We start from the raw sequence: 16,611 nt of genomic DNA on the forward strand, positions 1-16,611 counted from the left end.
ATTTTGAGAGTCTTACTTGTTTGATAAGCAGCTTCTTGTCCCTGACTTTTTGAAGGCAGCAGCTCAGGAACACCTTTTCACTTGAGCATCAGCATTGTTTTATCCTCTCTGCAGTACCTAATTTGTACTGGCTGTCTTGCAGAAGAAATGGGAGAACATGGCTCTTTCTGCAAACAGTTTGAAATTTATTATAAATACAATCCAGTGGAGAAAAATGGTGAGGGGCAGGGAATAGGGGGTATTAGCTATGGCAAAATTATATAGCTGCTGAAGCTGTTAGTGTGTGATTTCCTGTTTTCTTGTCATCTTAAAAATTATTTTAAACTAGAGCTTGTATTTCAGAGAAGTGAGAAAGGGATAGAAGAAGAAAAATTGTAATAAAATTAAAACCCAACAGGAAGGCTGGAAAAGGAGATGTAGAGGACAGAAGAGGGAGGAGAGTATTGCTTATGCAGCTACAGCATGATTAGCTGTCATGAACTGTAAAGAGGAGAAAGGGAAGACGCTTGAACTGAAGATAAGACAAATAGGGGAGGAAGGGAACAGCAACATGAAAACTAAGGAAAACAAGAAAAAGAGTGAAATAATCCTTAAGGGAATGTAAAAGTTAAGATTTGCTTTATGATATATGAATGGTAGTTTGAAATAAGCTGGTACTATATGCTTGGGGGGAAAGATGTTGATTTTAATGGCCTACTAAAATAATGGCAGTTATATACTTGAGCTGTATATGCCACAAATGGCATATACTACTATTGAAATCCAGTTAGACAAGTACAGGTGTTGTCTGTGTATAACCTGTGATGATTCCATGTTAAGCGTCCACCTCAGCAGAACTCATTGAAAAATAACTACATATATACTGACTTTAAAGATTTTTTCATTTTATTTTTTGCATTTTTATAAAAAATTGGGCTGTGGGCATATGGGTTATGCCAGAAGAGGAACATGTGATACACACAGTGTTGCAATTTTCCTTCTATCTCCATCTATTTTGTAAGCTCAGGAAAGGTAGTCTGAGAGGAGACAGAATGGGCACTTCACTTTCTTGGCTTCTTTTATTTTTGTGTTCCTTGTTCCTAGATTATTGGTTTCCTGAGGCATTGTGCTGGACCAGTGGATGAAAAAGAGAGGAATGAGCAATTGCCTACCTGTATACTTCCTTTTCTCTTCTACTTTTTCTTACTCCTCTTCAAACGCCTCCAAAACATCTGTTGAACATAACCATGTTGGTTTCTCTCAGTTGGTGTGTGTTTTGAAGGAATGCTCTGATTTCATGCCAAGTTCCTAGAAGTGAGCAAATCTGATTTAAATTGCCTTATCTGGCTTTTAAAGTAAACACTTCCCTGCTCATCCTTGTCATCCCCGCATAAACAATGCGCACCCATTTCTCTTAAGGCTGCCCACTTGAAATGTGCTTGTGTGGAAATTCAGGTGGCAAAAACTATGTGAGCATTGCCTCAACTATTTGCTCCTGCTTTCTGTTGATTGGGAAGCTGAGAATTACCATGAACCAGAAAGCAGGTGTGTAGCTCCAGGAGGTGTAATTCATTCCTACCCACAGAGCAAATGAGTTTCTCAGCTGGAAGTACTGAAATACAGAATCTCTGTGCTTTTATTGCTCTTCACTTGTGAAACACACTACTGCAAGGAGATTTAAACTTCAGTAATCTAACACGAACAGAACAAATATTTTAGTGTCTACCTATTCACCTTTCCCCTCCCTCTTGCTCAAATCCTGCTGTACTAATTTTCAGCTTATAGGTTACTTTTTAGGTATGTTCATTATCGTGAAGCTAAACATAAAATTCTGTAATACCAACCTGTAAATCCTATGATACTTTAAAAATATTTTTACTGGTAATTAACTGTTTATTGTTGAGTTAAATGTATTTACAGTGGGTGTGCCTATACTAATGGTGGGAGAAAAAATGCAGCCTAATGCCTTTAAACTGCGCATGGCTCTCTACATGTCAACAGGACCCCCATCATGTTGGGGTCCTGTATGTTCTCTTGCTGGTGGCACACTAGGCCTTTTAAATAAAATGGGTACAGATCATGCTAAAATGAAGTTACCCATTAATACATAAGTGGAATGGCACCATTTGTTCTGAGAAATAGAGGTGGAGATAATTTCTGGCTCCAAGCCATAGGATTTCTTATCCTTGCTACACAGGGAGCTTGTGTGCCCAAATGGTGGAGCTCTTGTGCATGAAAATAAATTAGTATCTTTTGTAAACAGTCCATTCTAGTTAATAGAAAACTCTTAGCTTCACTCTTGGTTTTCAGGAGCATGTGGGACTTTCTCCCTGCACACACCCCACACCCCCCCCCCCCCCCCCCAGTATCTCAATCTTAAGTCACCCAGTCTAGATACAGAATCTCCTGCTTATTAAAAGTAGGCTGTGGTATCTGTTCTGTAAGTAGACTGTACAGTCACTAAGGGTTTCTGTTTATGTAGTTTTGAGAGCTCAGCGCAAACCCTACTGAGATAGGTGATGCTGCTTAGAGGTACCTTTTAGTCCCAAGACCCAGTGAGATCTGACTTGGAAAAGTGCTGAGCGGTGGCAGATGTAAATTATATAATGGAGAGGACTAATCTGATTACAAAAAGATGCCACGAAGTGCTTTCAAGTGTACTAGAGTACTGGGTGTTTGATTTCTTGAGGAACCTGGAATCATTAAATGTTTTTGCTAGAGGAAGAAATCCTTATGCCATGGGGAATTTTTTCTTCAATATTACATCTCCCAGAAAGACTTCATTAGGAAATATTAAATGTCTGTCATAGTTTTGTATGTTAAAGAAATAAGTGAGTTTACATAACCTTTGCATATCAGTACTGTAAACTAGGTAGCACATAGCAAGTGTTTTTAGGTACATTTCTGGAGAAAAGGAGTTTGACTTCTGAAAAACGAAGACTATACCTAATTTTAGTGATGTCCGATGTATCGTGCATTGCTTAATCAATACATAAAGATAGAGGAGGGAAAAAAAGAAAACAAAATCACCAGTATTTCTTATCTCTTGAAAGAAAAGAGGAAAGCTTTGAGATGTTCGATCATAGAACTTACATTTCTAAAATAAAACCTAGGAAAACAAATGTAACTGCTTTATCTGTTGATTCTAAAATACAGTCAGCACAGCTGACAGGCAAGCAAGAGATTAGACTTAAAAATACATGGCAGGTGTAACCGCCTCATGCTACAAGTTTAAGCAAAAATACTTTGCAGTACAGCAGTAATAAGAAAATTCTGAACAAAACCAATTATTTTGCACATTTCAATTTATCAGTTTGGCTTTTTTTTTTTTCCTCACCAAGAAAAAAAAAAAAGGTAGGAAAAATTGAAGCGGAAACTGAATTTAATTTCTTGTCCTGAAAATTTGTTTCCCTCTCTGTGCTCTTTCATTTTCAGCATGTAACATTTTGTGTTGTATATCTCAGATTTCCTTGTTTAAAATAAACAATTTTTTAATGAGATGGTATTAAACCCTTTGAATACCAGTAGGAGAGCCTGCCAGAAAAACCCTTGAGGAAAAACTCATAATTCTGGATTAATTGCAGGGTTTGCTTAGAATGGAGTAAATAATGCATGAACCACACATTGAATGATGAGAATTAAATGAAATACTGAATTCATTCAGTAAGCTCACTTTCTTTCCAACACACTAAATGAGACAGAAGTTCTATAGGGATAAAAAGTCGCATAAAGACCGTAATAAAGTATTGATACCAGGAGGCCAAGTGAAGATTGCAAAACAAGCTGTACTGCTGACACTTGATTATTTTACTTTCAGCTTCACTCTAAAAATGCCTTGTGAAAGGGATGCTGATCTTAAAAAACTCTGCTTGTGTTTACCTTTTGTTAAAAGATAATTGTGAAGATTCATTACCCAATCTGTAAAATAGCTTAGAGGTCTTTAGATGAAGATCATTGCTGAGTTCAAAATAATTAGCAATGGCTAATGGACTGAGGAGTCCTTTATTAACACAGATTAAGGCATTGTACAATAGTTGTGCTGTGTTCAGGAGTTGCTGAGTTTTGCGTTATTTTTATCAGGATTTAAGCTTGGATATGTGAAGTGTTTTGGTTTTGATGAGGCTTTTTTGCTGTCCCTTTGGTCATGTTGTTAGCATTGTATGATATGTGATAGTTACTAACTTGTTGCCTTGAGTGACTGTTGTCCACAGTGCCAGTAGAGAAGAGCAGGAAGAGAACACAAGATCAATATGCAAATGAAATGTTAGAAGTTGCAATTAATTGTTTGTTTCTTTACAGTTAAAGTCTAAAGCTATTCAGTAACAGCTGTAAAGACGTAAACAGAGTATTGTGTGCAACATTTGAAAGTGCTTCTTTTGGAATATTCTTAAACACAGATATGAAAGTAGTTTTGTTTGGTTTCTTTTTAAAGAGTGTTGCATTCCTTTTCTAACAGTAAGGAAGAAAAGGATGTTACTCTTCATTCCTAGCTAGTATTCAAAAGCTTAATTTTTTTTTATTTTTTTTTTAATTGTAAGTCATCTTTATAAACCTCTTGCTGGCCAGAGCCTTCCAGGAAAAAAGAAAGAAGAAAAACAGTATCCTGACATAAATACTATTCTGAAATGGGAAGTCCAGTGTTACCTGTTATTGGGAAAAAGAAGTAGCATAGACACTTGATTACGTTTTAATCTCTTTTTAGGTCACTTTTAAGATAATTTTTATTTACTGTTAAAAGAAGTGTCGTGTTACCCTTGCTCCCATGCAATATTTCATCTTTTTCCTTTCCAAAACGTTTATATTTCATTGTATACGGGTTACGTAGCATGTTCAGGCATTCTAGGCATGTGGTGTTCTGTATAAAAGTACGTGTGCTGGCTGGTTTTACAGGAGCTTGAAGAACTGTATCATTTTCCAAGTTTTATAGAGAAAATGGTATGACATAGTTTGAGCCTGCTGGTCTTTCATCATTTCTTCAGCATTGTTCAGTTTACCTTTTCTTTTAATGCACTCTGTAACACAGGCTGATATGTACTAATATGGCAGTTCCAGAATTCCACAGGTGCAGCACATAAAACCATTTCATCAAAGAACATAAAGCAGTTTTAGATGTATCAGTGCTCATTTTACTTCTTTTAGCAGAATTTTCTCCTACGTTTACATAGGAAAGTGAACTACTCCCTGTGCTGATGATGTTACAACCTCTTGCATTTGCATGTGTTTTTCTTTCCTTAAAGAACAAATAAAGCCTTTGCAAAATAATTCTGTCCTTTACTCCACTACTGCCCTTGAGCAATTCCTTTGCAGTTGTAATTCTGTATTTGAATTTGGGCATGAGGTTTCGGAATTTGAATATTAGAAGCTTCTGCATAAATACTGTGGTGTAAAAGTTGTATGTCCCTTGTGTTACTGTGTCTATTAATGCTTTTTTGGAGTTCAGAGTGTTAAAATCTGAAAACTTGTGGTGGATTAAAGTGTAAAATGAAAGACCTTTGAACAAACAGTAAACTGTATGTCAAGTCTTGAAATAAACCCTGTTTAAAACTGTGTTTTAACTTTTTCTACAGAGCACACCTGCAACGTCAGTACCAACAGTGCAAGTACAGGGCCAGCAGATCAATTTGCAGCCGCCTTCATACACTGCAGCAAGTCAGCATGCAGAGCAAATGAAAAAACCTGGACAGAACTTCATGTGTCTGTGGCAATCTTGTAAAAAGTAAATGTCTCCTTTATTTAACTACCTTTTACCAATATGTAACAGATGCGTGTATATAGAAGGTGATTCTACAAGTTCTGTCCATTCTGTTTCCTTAAGTTACTTTATACTTTGCCAGTGGGAAGAAGAAAGTGAAAAGTGTTAGGGAAGCCAAAGCTGAGATGGGGCATTGCAAGACATTTAACTGCTCTCAGTTACACTTCAGAACATAAAAGGAATATTATGTGGCTTTCTTGTAATAGATTGATTCTTAAGTAATAACTAAAATATTGTCATGTAGTTAAGTTAAAAAAAATAAAATCTAGTTCTGAAGCTTGTTCTGTGTTGCAAATATGAAAGTAGTTACTGTACTCCAGTTATAAATCATGTCTTGACATTTTCTTGTTTTCAGCTTTTAATCTTTCTTGTGTTTCCAGTTTTGCAAGGGCAGGGTGTTGCACTTCTATGTCCTGGTTGAAGTCTTATTTAGATTATGACTAATTTCAGTAATGATGATACCATTTGTGTGCCACGGGACTCCATTGTCACAAAAGGGAATTGAAAGCTTAGCCTGAAGACTAGACAGCAATGATTAGAATTTCTTGATTTGTTATTGATGTCCTTCAAAGAGAGGAGCAAGCTATCAGACTTTTGGATGTAGACTTACGAAAACATTATACTACCCTTGTTACCAATATGTATGTTTTGACACCGATTTTTTTAAAATAACAGGTTTTTGAATATGCTTAGTTTTCAGGGGAGGGTACAGATTGAGTAGACAAAGGTAGTTGTCAAATAGCAACTTGGAGAACAGTGGGAAAGATTGTGTAACATAGGAGGGCATGAAAAAGGGTTCATTGAAGGACAACATTGTTATAGGACAAGACAGCACGAGCATAAAGATGATTTGGCAAAAAGTGGACGTGTAGACTTTGAGAAGGTTGGGATGAAATGATCATAGAAACACAGAATCATAGAATGGTTTGGGTTGGAAGGCACCTTAAAGATCATATAGTTCCAACATCCCTGCCATGGGGAATGATGGATAAGTTCACATATTTAGAACCAATGGTGAAAATTAGGCATTTGAACAGATTTAGAGGAATACTGAAGGACAGTTAACCTGTAGACCCCTAAAGGTGCAATTTCTGTTTCTTTCATTCCTTACAAAGAAAATTCAAAGATCTTTAAGTCAATGAAACTGAGATAAGGTTCTGACTGGTACTGTAGAGATCGGGCACTTCTTGAATCATTTCCCTGTTTTCACCTAAGAAGTGATTATTGTTTCTTTGGTAGGTGACACTTCTCTATGTAAAAAAAATGCATGTAAAGCTTTACTTTTTACTTTATTCCTTTACTGCTGATAAATTTAACTGTAGAGCCATACTCTACTGGCTGCATAATAGATGCATAAACACCTGTGTTGGTACAAGAGTGGGTTGTACTGAGGTGGAAATGAGAAGCTGGGGCGGTTTTGTAGCAGAAGCCTTGTCAATTTATACCATCTTGAAGAGTTTGCTGAACTACAGTTTTGAAGCATAACTTAGTTCCCAAATTTCTTCTGTGTCTGAAGTTATGTAGAGCTGAGGTGAATAAGCTCATGTGAATAACATGGAATAAGCCCATGTCACGTGTGAACTGGGGTGTAAATACGTGCAGACAAATCTTGGGGCAGGAAGAGGAACAATACAATTATGATTACCTTACATTATTAGTGTTCTTGTAACTTTGTCTTAAAATATTATTCCAGTAGTTTTTCCTGAGACTCAAGGGCTGTGTGGCCCATATTTTACAAGTTGATCTATACATTTTATTTCAAATATAGTGTATTATTTCTCTTGTTTTAACTTCTCCTGTTGACTTACTGTATTGGTTTTTGTTCGTGATTAAGTTTCATTATTTTCAAAAGCCTTCAGAGATTTTTGCACTGATAAATTTTACTCCATGTGACACACTGTTCTTGTTCTTATGCTGTCTCTCACTTTTTCAAGTATTTATTTCAGTCCCAGCCTTAAAACAGTTTAGATAAGCGTTATACTCAGCGTTCGCTGCGGTGAAGAGAGAACCAAAATGTGAAGTTAGCATCTTCCTCAAGTGTGTGTTGTTTATTCATATTTCTTGAGCAGCCTGATTAAAAAAACAAACATCAAATCTCCTGTAGGCATCCTGCTTCTAACAGACGTAAAGAAAAATCTGGAATTGCCACCTGCTAGTGTAACTGTTTTATTTATAACTCTCAGTCTTGGCTGTTTTCATTGAGTTATTTAAGCAGGAAACAAGAAGATTCTTTGGGGTGGGCCATTAGTCTGTGTGAATTTCATATCCACTACTTGGTTTCATTCATGATGGCTTAGCAATTTTTTTCCCTAGGTATTAAGCAGGCAGGTTCATTGTAGTAGAATGGTAGAGCAGTGTGTCTTTCATGTTGTTCACCATTAACTGGAAAATTACGACAGGAGGCAAATTTGATACAGTATTTGCACCTGTTTCTCTAAGCATGTTCTTTAGTTTAGTTCTCACAATATTTAGCACTGAGTTTCCCTTCCAGGATGTATTGCAGAAGGCAGTGAAGGCCTTCAAAAACATTTTACTGAGAATCAGAATAAATATGAATAAATAAAATGTTTCTTTTCCTACTCACTAACTTGGCTGCTGCGGTCAGCAACATTCCAAGTGGCATGGCTGTGGGTTCTGCTGTTTGGGTTTTTAAAACCGAATTAGGAAACATTATACCAAAATTTTGAAATGATACTACAGATTCAGTAGTGTCTGAAGACCACAGCTGGGTCAGGCCCAGTTATGCAAATAGTTGTAATGATTGGCTGCTTGCAGATGTGTTCAGATAAGACTCTAAAAGGTGTTAGTCAGCATGCTACTTTGCATTGAGGATGTAACAGAAAGTAGGTGTTTTCCTTTGAAGTTCCTCTGTCTGCAAGTACTGCTGATTGTATTCAGCTTAAATTAAAAGCTGCTATTTGGTTTCACAGGTAGGCAGGAGATGTCTGCTCTTGAGTTGCTTTGTATTTAAAAATAAATTGGAAATGCTATTGAATCTCCACTGCCTGTCAAGTCAGCTATTAATGTTCTGTTCAGCAGCTGAACAGAATGATGGAGAAATTAAGTGGGAAATGAGACAACTGACCATATTCTCATGTATTCTTAGTACTTTTTCTTTCCTTTTTTTTTTTTTTTTTTTCCTTACTCTGTTCAGGTATTTCTTTAAGGAAAAACATTTTTTTTTCTCTGCAAAGTGGTAGTAAATTGGAGTCGGTTTAGACCAGTGATTGAACACGGAATGTATTATACAATGAATGAACCAACACAGCTTAAATAGCTTTATTTTTCCTAAAGCCTTGCCATGTTGAATAAAATGTTTTAAACAACATTTTGGGTTTCACTTATGCCATGAAATTTGCTTTATCCATGCCAGGATTTATTCATAGGTTTGTGCCAGGCTTAACTGTACATATTGACTTCCCCTTTATTATGGAAAGACATCTTGCTATCCTCTGAAACGTCAACTTTTGCTGTTGAGTCAACATACATGTAAAACATTTTATTTTCATTTCCTACTGTGGGCTGTCTGGACCAACAGCAAGAGGCAGGTATTTCTCCTTCCCAGCTTCCCTTCCCAGTAAGAGCTGACTGGCATGGAAAAGATGAATGCTTTTTAGGAGAGTAGTGTTTATTGCCTATGCAGAAGGTGATGGCTGTATTGCAGGTGGTTGTAGCAGTAGGATTCAGTTTATACCGAAGACTTATCTCTGGGTGGAATTAGCTCTTTGACACCTTCATGGGGTTCAGGCAACAGTATCTACACTTAGGCCTAGGTATCAATTTCAAGTATGTTTGCATAATGGACACTATTGAAATGAGCAGTAGGATGTGGAAAGAGGTGGCTGGATCAAAGCACCTACTGATTTGCTATTAATATGCTGAGAGTTCTGGCTTGAACTTGCCATAAGTGACTGTGGTGAGTTTAAAATGTTAACTGCATCCTTGGCTGCTTGTTGTAACTCTCTGATTGGAGGTCATCTCCCTCTTGGCACTGTTCAGCCCAGTGAGTTCAGTCAAACATCTTGATGCAAATACTTTTCTTGTTAACTGAAACTGAAATACTGGCATGTGAACCCAAGTGGCTGAGGTGGGCGCATGTGTTTTCGATAAGACTGCTGCACTAGTGGCATCTGTCCAGCAAGTGTGTGAAGACAGCTGGTGGTAATGACTTCCCAAATGGCAGTAGCTGGGTTTCTAGACCTCTTCTGTCCAAGCCTTAAGTGAGTGTTGATGAGTTGGGTTAGTTGTATAGAAACGAGCTGGGAGCAGCTAAGTATTTTGTTTGTTTTGGCCATTTTTTCTCTGTTGAAGTAAAAGATGTAATTTGTAACACTTAACAACTTAAAATATTATCTAGACTAAAAAAAAACCCCAAACCACTTTTGAGTCACTTCCTATTTTTGTTTAATTTTTTTTCTTTTTTAATACAGTGATTCTCCGTTACCATTTGATACACATTACAGTAATGATTCTTTTGTCTGCTTGACAGTTTGAAAACACAGATCTAAGAACTGTTGATTCACCAGTATTTTGGGGTGGTGTTCACAGTGAGCTGTAATTCTTCTGCCACTTTGAAATGGAAGAAAACCCTTGTCAGAAGGAACTCACTTGCAAGTGTTTTCACCTGTCTGTGCTTTCACCAAATAGAACACAGAAAACACAAAATACACTGTTGTATTACAGGGCCAGGCTTAGGACAACTTCATCTTTTCTTCATCTGTTCTCCATCATTCTCCATTGCAGAGAATGGGTCTGTTGGAATTAATATGCATTATTTCTTTGGTAAAGTATAAATAGAAAAACAGAACCATGGTATTTAAATCAAACTCAGCAAAATCATATTGCCATTTAATGGTAGCTCACTGCTAATACATGTACATGTTTTTCTTTCTAAAATTTTATGACTTTTGGTTTATCAATGCATGTCTCATTCCTGAAAGTAAAAACCATTAGGCAGTATGGGTTTGTGTTCGTGATATTTGCACTTTAACTGTAAAAAAACCCTTAAATTCATCTCCCCCCCTTTTTTTGTAGGTGGTTTCAGACACCATCACAGGTTTTCTATCACGCAGCAACTGAACATGGAGGAAAAGATGTCTACCCAGGGCAGTGCTTATGGGAGGGATGTGAACCTTTCCAGCGGCAGAGGTTTTCCTTCATTACCCATTTACAGGTGCAGATTTTCTTTTACATATTACTTCAGAAAATAGTAGGAATTTCATGGTGAATTTCCACTCACCTTTCTCACTGTCTTTTCTTTAAGCAGGATAAGCACTGTTCCAGAGATGCTTTGCTTGCAGGATTAAAGCAAGATGAACATGGACAAGCAGGAAATCAGAAGCCTTCCAATAAGTAAGAGATCTGAGCCTAATTAGCAATATAGAAAATAAGAATTAGAAATTATCAGAGGAATTTATGTATTTATAACTTGGCTTATCAGGTGAAAATTTTGTTATGTAGAATCTATAGCAGTAATCAAATTGGAGGTGCGTTACAGTAAGGCAAAATGGCCAAAAGAGCAAAAAGATTGTGGTATGGGAGATGTGGTTGCAGTTACCATAGAAAGAACAGGTAATTCTTTAAGGTATATGGTCAGTAATCTTTGAATATTGTTCTCAACATATTCTCCTGATTTTTTTTTTTTCCCAACTGTAGAGCCTTTTATAACTTTTGTTACAACAGGAAAGTGCTTGTAATCCAAGTGGAAAGTTACTTGTTGTGTACAGTTCAGCTGTTTCATTCAGCTGAGATGGATTGTCTTGTAGCTTGCTGTGCTCCTTCCAGTTTTGTGGTCTAAATTTGGGCTAATTTGGTCCAGGGACTCTTGTAGTATACTTTCATTTAAACAAGCAAACAAGATAAATACCAACTCCTTTGAGTCTTCTAATTTTGCGCTGCTACCTGGAGTCAGTTTTGGCTCTCCTCTTTCCCAAAATTATTTCAACCATCTGGAATTAATATTGGAGAGCGCAACCCTATTGCTTTGGGGTTGTGGGGATGGTTATGTTAATATTGGAGTTACTCAGAGTTCAGTTAATTGTATAAGTGTATTAAGACTAGGTCTTTGTTAGTAACCAACTGGAATCTCTTTGTTGCAAGCTAAAGATGTAATTACACGGTCCTAGGCAGATTTTTGCAGTCTGTTCTGTGGCTACTTATATTGCCACCAAGCTGCTGGAGGCAGCAGAGGAAGTCGGGTATGAATAAATTTAGTTTGGGAGTCCTTTTACTTTTTTTAATATAAATAAACTTCTTATCACAGACTTATGATTGCTTTATGGTGCCTTGTTTCGTTACACTGAACAACATTCAGACCTCTGAAAACCACAAAATGAAGAATTATGGTAATACAGTCTTTTGGTAAATGGGAAGCATAGGGCTGACAGCATCTACTAGCATGATGTGATCTCAACTCTGCCTTTTCAAAAACGTTCTGTCATACAGGTAACACATCCAGTAGCTATGTGTCCTCACAGGCTTCTTTAAAATTGGCACAGGTACTCATATTAGAAAAAAACATTCATACATCCCCTCTTCTGAGGCAGTGTGCACTAATTAGGTGGGGTTTGGAAAGTAGAAATCTATATGCATAACCAGCTCTTGCTAAAATATTGAGACTGCAATAGCACAGGATACTAAGAATGTGATTTTGGAATGTAAGTTGAAATAAGGGCATTTACTACTCAAAGTAGGATGGTTCGAGTCTCCCTGCCATCCCTTGTTCCTTCTCATGGCTATGCGCTGCTTACAGTGAGAGAACTAGCTTTAGTTTTTGTCTGATTGCATGGTAAATCAATTCTGTTTTCAGAAAAACCTAATTAATTTTAAAAGGGGATTTTTCAGATGAGTAGAATACAGTTGCCTTACAGTCAGCGGAACACCAGTACAGGAGGTGGGCTGGAACATAAGGAAGGGATGAGACCTTACTCTGTCAGCACTCACAAGAGTTAATGCACTCATTTTTTATGAAATCATGGAGGTTCCTTGTCTGTTACTTTACTCTGTCCCCTAATGTCTTCATTAGTCCTCCTTTACCGAAGAAGAAATTAACAAACAGGAATATTTTGACTAAATGTAATGTGTAACCCACATAATCTTTCAGTGCTGCTACAGAGTTAGCTTCACACAACTGATAAGAGCATCTAGCTACATGAGGAAGACAAGGCTTGATAATTTGCTTTCTGGAATCAGTGACTTGTCAAATGAAACCCTAAGCTTGCTCCAAGAGGTCACCTTAAATTGGCTTACATGGCCATGTTTTAAAACTGACTGCCAAGGTTTTGGCTTAATTTACTTTTTGTTGAGTCCTAGAAACTTGTCAGATACATCAGCACACACTGATAATCCATAATACTAAACTCTTCCATAGAGCTGAACCAACTTAAAAACCTGGTGCTGAGGTGAACCATGTGTAAGTCATCAACTTTGAGGCATTAATTAGGCCAACTTTCTTCACTTAATCCCTCACTGTTCAGTAAAAGTACACCTACATCAGAGAGTGCAGATAGAGTGTTACTGGTGCTGGAAGTAAAATCTGTGGAACACAGCATAACAAACAAGGGCCCATTCTCCTAATCATCGTTTCTGTCTATCGTGACACGATATGTACTTTGAAAAATCTGTAATGGCTTTTGCTAGAACCAGCTAGGCAAAGTTAAGATGTATTACAGAGTTGGTTGTATACTTTAATTCTATATCTCTTTGCTTTTACAGTTTTATTAACTCTTCCTCTTCTGGTTTTCAGAGGTAGCTGAATATTGCATTCTGGAAGGTCAGGTAGCACTAACAATTTATGTTGACTGTAGCTTTGTGCATTTGAATCTTTCTGGATTCACATTAGTTTTTTTTCCTTGTTGCCACTGAAGCAAAGGTGGTAGCATGAGCTACCCAAAATATTCTTCATGCACCATGTGAGTGGGAGGGGAGATAACTTTAAATCACAAGATGAATGATATGGTTTGAGGTTAAGTAGAATATTATTAAAATGAATTCAAGAATCTAGATGTTTCTTGAGAGATACGTGCTCACAGACACAGGACAGTCTGCAGGATGAATCAGGAACTTTTTTATCAACTTCTCTTTTTCCAAAATCAAAAAAAGAAGACAGTCTTTTACTATCTTCTTAATGGATTAGGAATACATTCCTAATTTATTGCAGCTGTCCCTTTTTCAGTATTTCTAGAATCAAGGCAGTATTACTTCAGTTTTCTGAAGTGTAGCATGATAGCTGTTGAAGAGAGGCATTGGGAACAGCCTCCATTGATGAATCCTTGTTCTTCTCAATACAAGGAAAACAAAACTGTTCCAGAAATTAAAAATGAAGATGATAATACCTTTACTGTTGTATTCAGTCTCCTATAAACATGTGTCATTGCCCAACAGTTTCATAATTCAGTCTCTGCCCTTCTCCATTTACTTCATAAAGGTTTTCAAACTCTTATTTCCATTCAGGGGAGGATGACAGCGTGAGCTAAATTTTTAAAGAGAAGTCTGTCTGTTACTACTTCTTAGATTTCTGTTTTGCGGTTTAAAGCCACTTACATGAACCCGTTTTGTAACTTTTAGCTAGGTTTCCTTGTTGTTAGAATTTCACTTTCTGAAGAAAGTCTCTCTGAATAGAGAATTCAAGTTTTATTCTTAGAACATTCACTTACAATGAGAGATGCCTAAATAATACTCTTACAGGCTAAAAAAATGGAACATACACATTTGATTCATATCTTTGCAGGTGAGCACTACTTGCATTTAATCAGGTTCTACTAGGGTATTTAAAGATTTCATAATATTATTGTTCAATATATTAAAGCATGGTGATCTTTTTCACCATTCATACTCCAAAACTTTCCTTTGAGATGTCATTATGGTCTTACTTATTTAGTGAAGTTGCATATTTATACATTCTAAATTGGAATTGTATGAGTAATTTAAAAGTTTTGCATTAAATAGAGCTTTGACTTCAGTGTTAATACTGAAAATTGAGAATTTGCTTCTGCTATGTTTATTCGTACCAGCTTTATAAAATACCCTGCTTAATTTATTAATCTCAGTCTGAAAGCTGTAGTAACAGGTAATTGGTTTTACAAATGTTTGATCCGTTTTAACAATTAGATGGTTTATGTCTTAGATCATAACTTAAATCATGTTCTTTATATTACTCCTCACTAACCACAGTTAATATGTATTTATATTGTCTTGGTGTTTAATGGTCCCAATGAGCTGTGTCAAGTTTTGAATAGCAATATTTTAAGGACATTCTCTGGTCAAATCTCAGGTGACATTTGCATAGCTGTTATCCCAGTTCCTGTTAAAGCCTGTGTGATAAAGCATTCCTTTAAATCGGTACACTTCAGGAAGTGGCTGTGTCATTAGTACACTATATTACTTTTCCATCACAAATGTCATGGGTGATGAGCAGTGCTTCAAGAAAAGTGTGTCTTCACAGAAAATAAAGCCCATGACTTCTGAAGGCTTTGCAGTAAGATTTATCTCTGTGGAAACAAAAGGCAAATCACGTATCATCACCCAGTATTAATGCATCTTTGTGTCTCTGTTCAGATGAGTTACAAAATTGTAAAATAAAATTTCAGTTGTTAATCTCCTCAAAAGTGGTGCAAAGCTTATTTTTATGAATTCTTTCTTTACTAATGTAGGCAGCCAGCTGCAGGGGGTGCTGCCTCTACTCCCAGAGCACAGAAGGCCATTGTGAATCATCCGAGTGCTGCCCTAATGGCATTAAGGAGGGGATCAAGAAACCTTGTCTTCAGAGATTTCACAGTTAGTATTGTTTGACTTAAGTATTAGATATTAATTGTTGCCTGCTACAACAGGGGTTTTACTGTTGGGTTTTTTTCTCTTTGCAGGATGAGAAAGAGGGACCAATAACTAAACACATCCGATTAACAGCTGCCTTAATATTAAAAAATATTGGTAAATATTCAGAATGTGGTCGCAGGTAAGCATTGCATGATTCTTCTAATACCAGTGGGCAATGTTGTTTCTGTTCTTTTAAGTACGAAACAGTAGGTAGGTGTTAGTTATCCTTTAAAAACACCAGTAGATATATTGACAGTACAACTTCTCTCTCAGTTCTGCACTGGTTAGCTCCCCACACAAGTTCTCAGCATTATCTTACCTAAGACAGTATTTGTGATCCAGAGTTTTGAAATGTGTCTGGTAAATTCAACAAGTTAGATTTTTGGAGACAGATGAGAGAATCGTTTGCTGCGGGTCTGGTTTTTTTTTTTTCCTCCTGAAGGCAGTAGTGCATGACTCTGAAAATTAATTCTTCTGTAAGCAACTTCCCATTTATCTCAACTGGAGAAAGCGGCGTGTGAGCTCTCACAAACACATTAATAAGTTGTGGAGTCACACACGGTTGCATTCCATACTTCCTGCCTCTCTGTTGCTTTCCTGTCCATACTTGAGTTAACTCTAATAAATGAGACTCGGTCAGCTTTCCTCTCACTTGTAGAAGATCCTTCAGTAAGTAAATAGACCAATACTGACATGTGGTGCTAAGTAGGAAATGTTCTTTTATGATGCAAAAGGAGTAGTAGTTACTTACTGTGCCATTAATCAGCGTGCATGCTGCTTCTGTTTTTTCCAAGAGCTTACAAGTTGAGTGTTTTTTTGGTTTTGTTTTGCATTGTTTCAGCTTCATAATAGCAGAAATAATGATTACTAATAAGAATCTATTAATTTGTCTGTCCTTCAAAACCTGTGTAGAGGGAGGAATTTCCTAGTTGTAGTTCTAAACAAAAGAGTTTTGGTGCTGGTTGTAGAAACTGTACTGCTGTCCTTTGCTACCTGACTGGGGGTTGAAATGAAGACAGAGAAACTCTTGAGTGTGTGAAAGGATGTTGGGAAATGAGCAGAAGAGA

The 16,611-nt window shown here is 36.9% G+C and overlaps 1 protein-coding gene across 2 annotated transcripts in view; it reads left to right on the forward strand.

Annotated features, from left to right (window-relative positions):
• The window catches only part of ARID2 (AT-rich interaction domain 2), a 105,883-nt gene that overhangs the window by 86,233 nt on the left and 3,039 nt on the right, over positions 1–16,611 (forward strand). For both annotated transcript variants that reach the window (XM_030479864.1, XM_030479863.1), the window contains 5 exons: positions 5,547–5,695; positions 10,766–10,904; positions 10,998–11,083; positions 15,382–15,505; positions 15,592–15,683. In XM_030479864.1, the coding sequence (XP_030335724.1) occupies positions 5,547–5,695; positions 10,766–10,904; positions 10,998–11,083; positions 15,382–15,505; positions 15,592–15,683 (590 nt within the window). The remainder of the gene's footprint in view (positions 1–5,546; positions 5,696–10,765; positions 10,905–10,997; positions 11,084–15,381; positions 15,506–15,591; positions 15,684–16,611) is intronic.

The sequence above is a fragment of the Strigops habroptila genome, chromosome 3, assembly GCF_004027225.2.
Source record: "Strigops habroptila isolate Jane chromosome 3, bStrHab1.2.pri, whole genome shotgun sequence".
In the NCBI taxonomy this organism is placed as follows: domain Eukaryota; kingdom Metazoa; phylum Chordata; class Aves; order Psittaciformes; family Psittacidae; genus Strigops; species Strigops habroptila.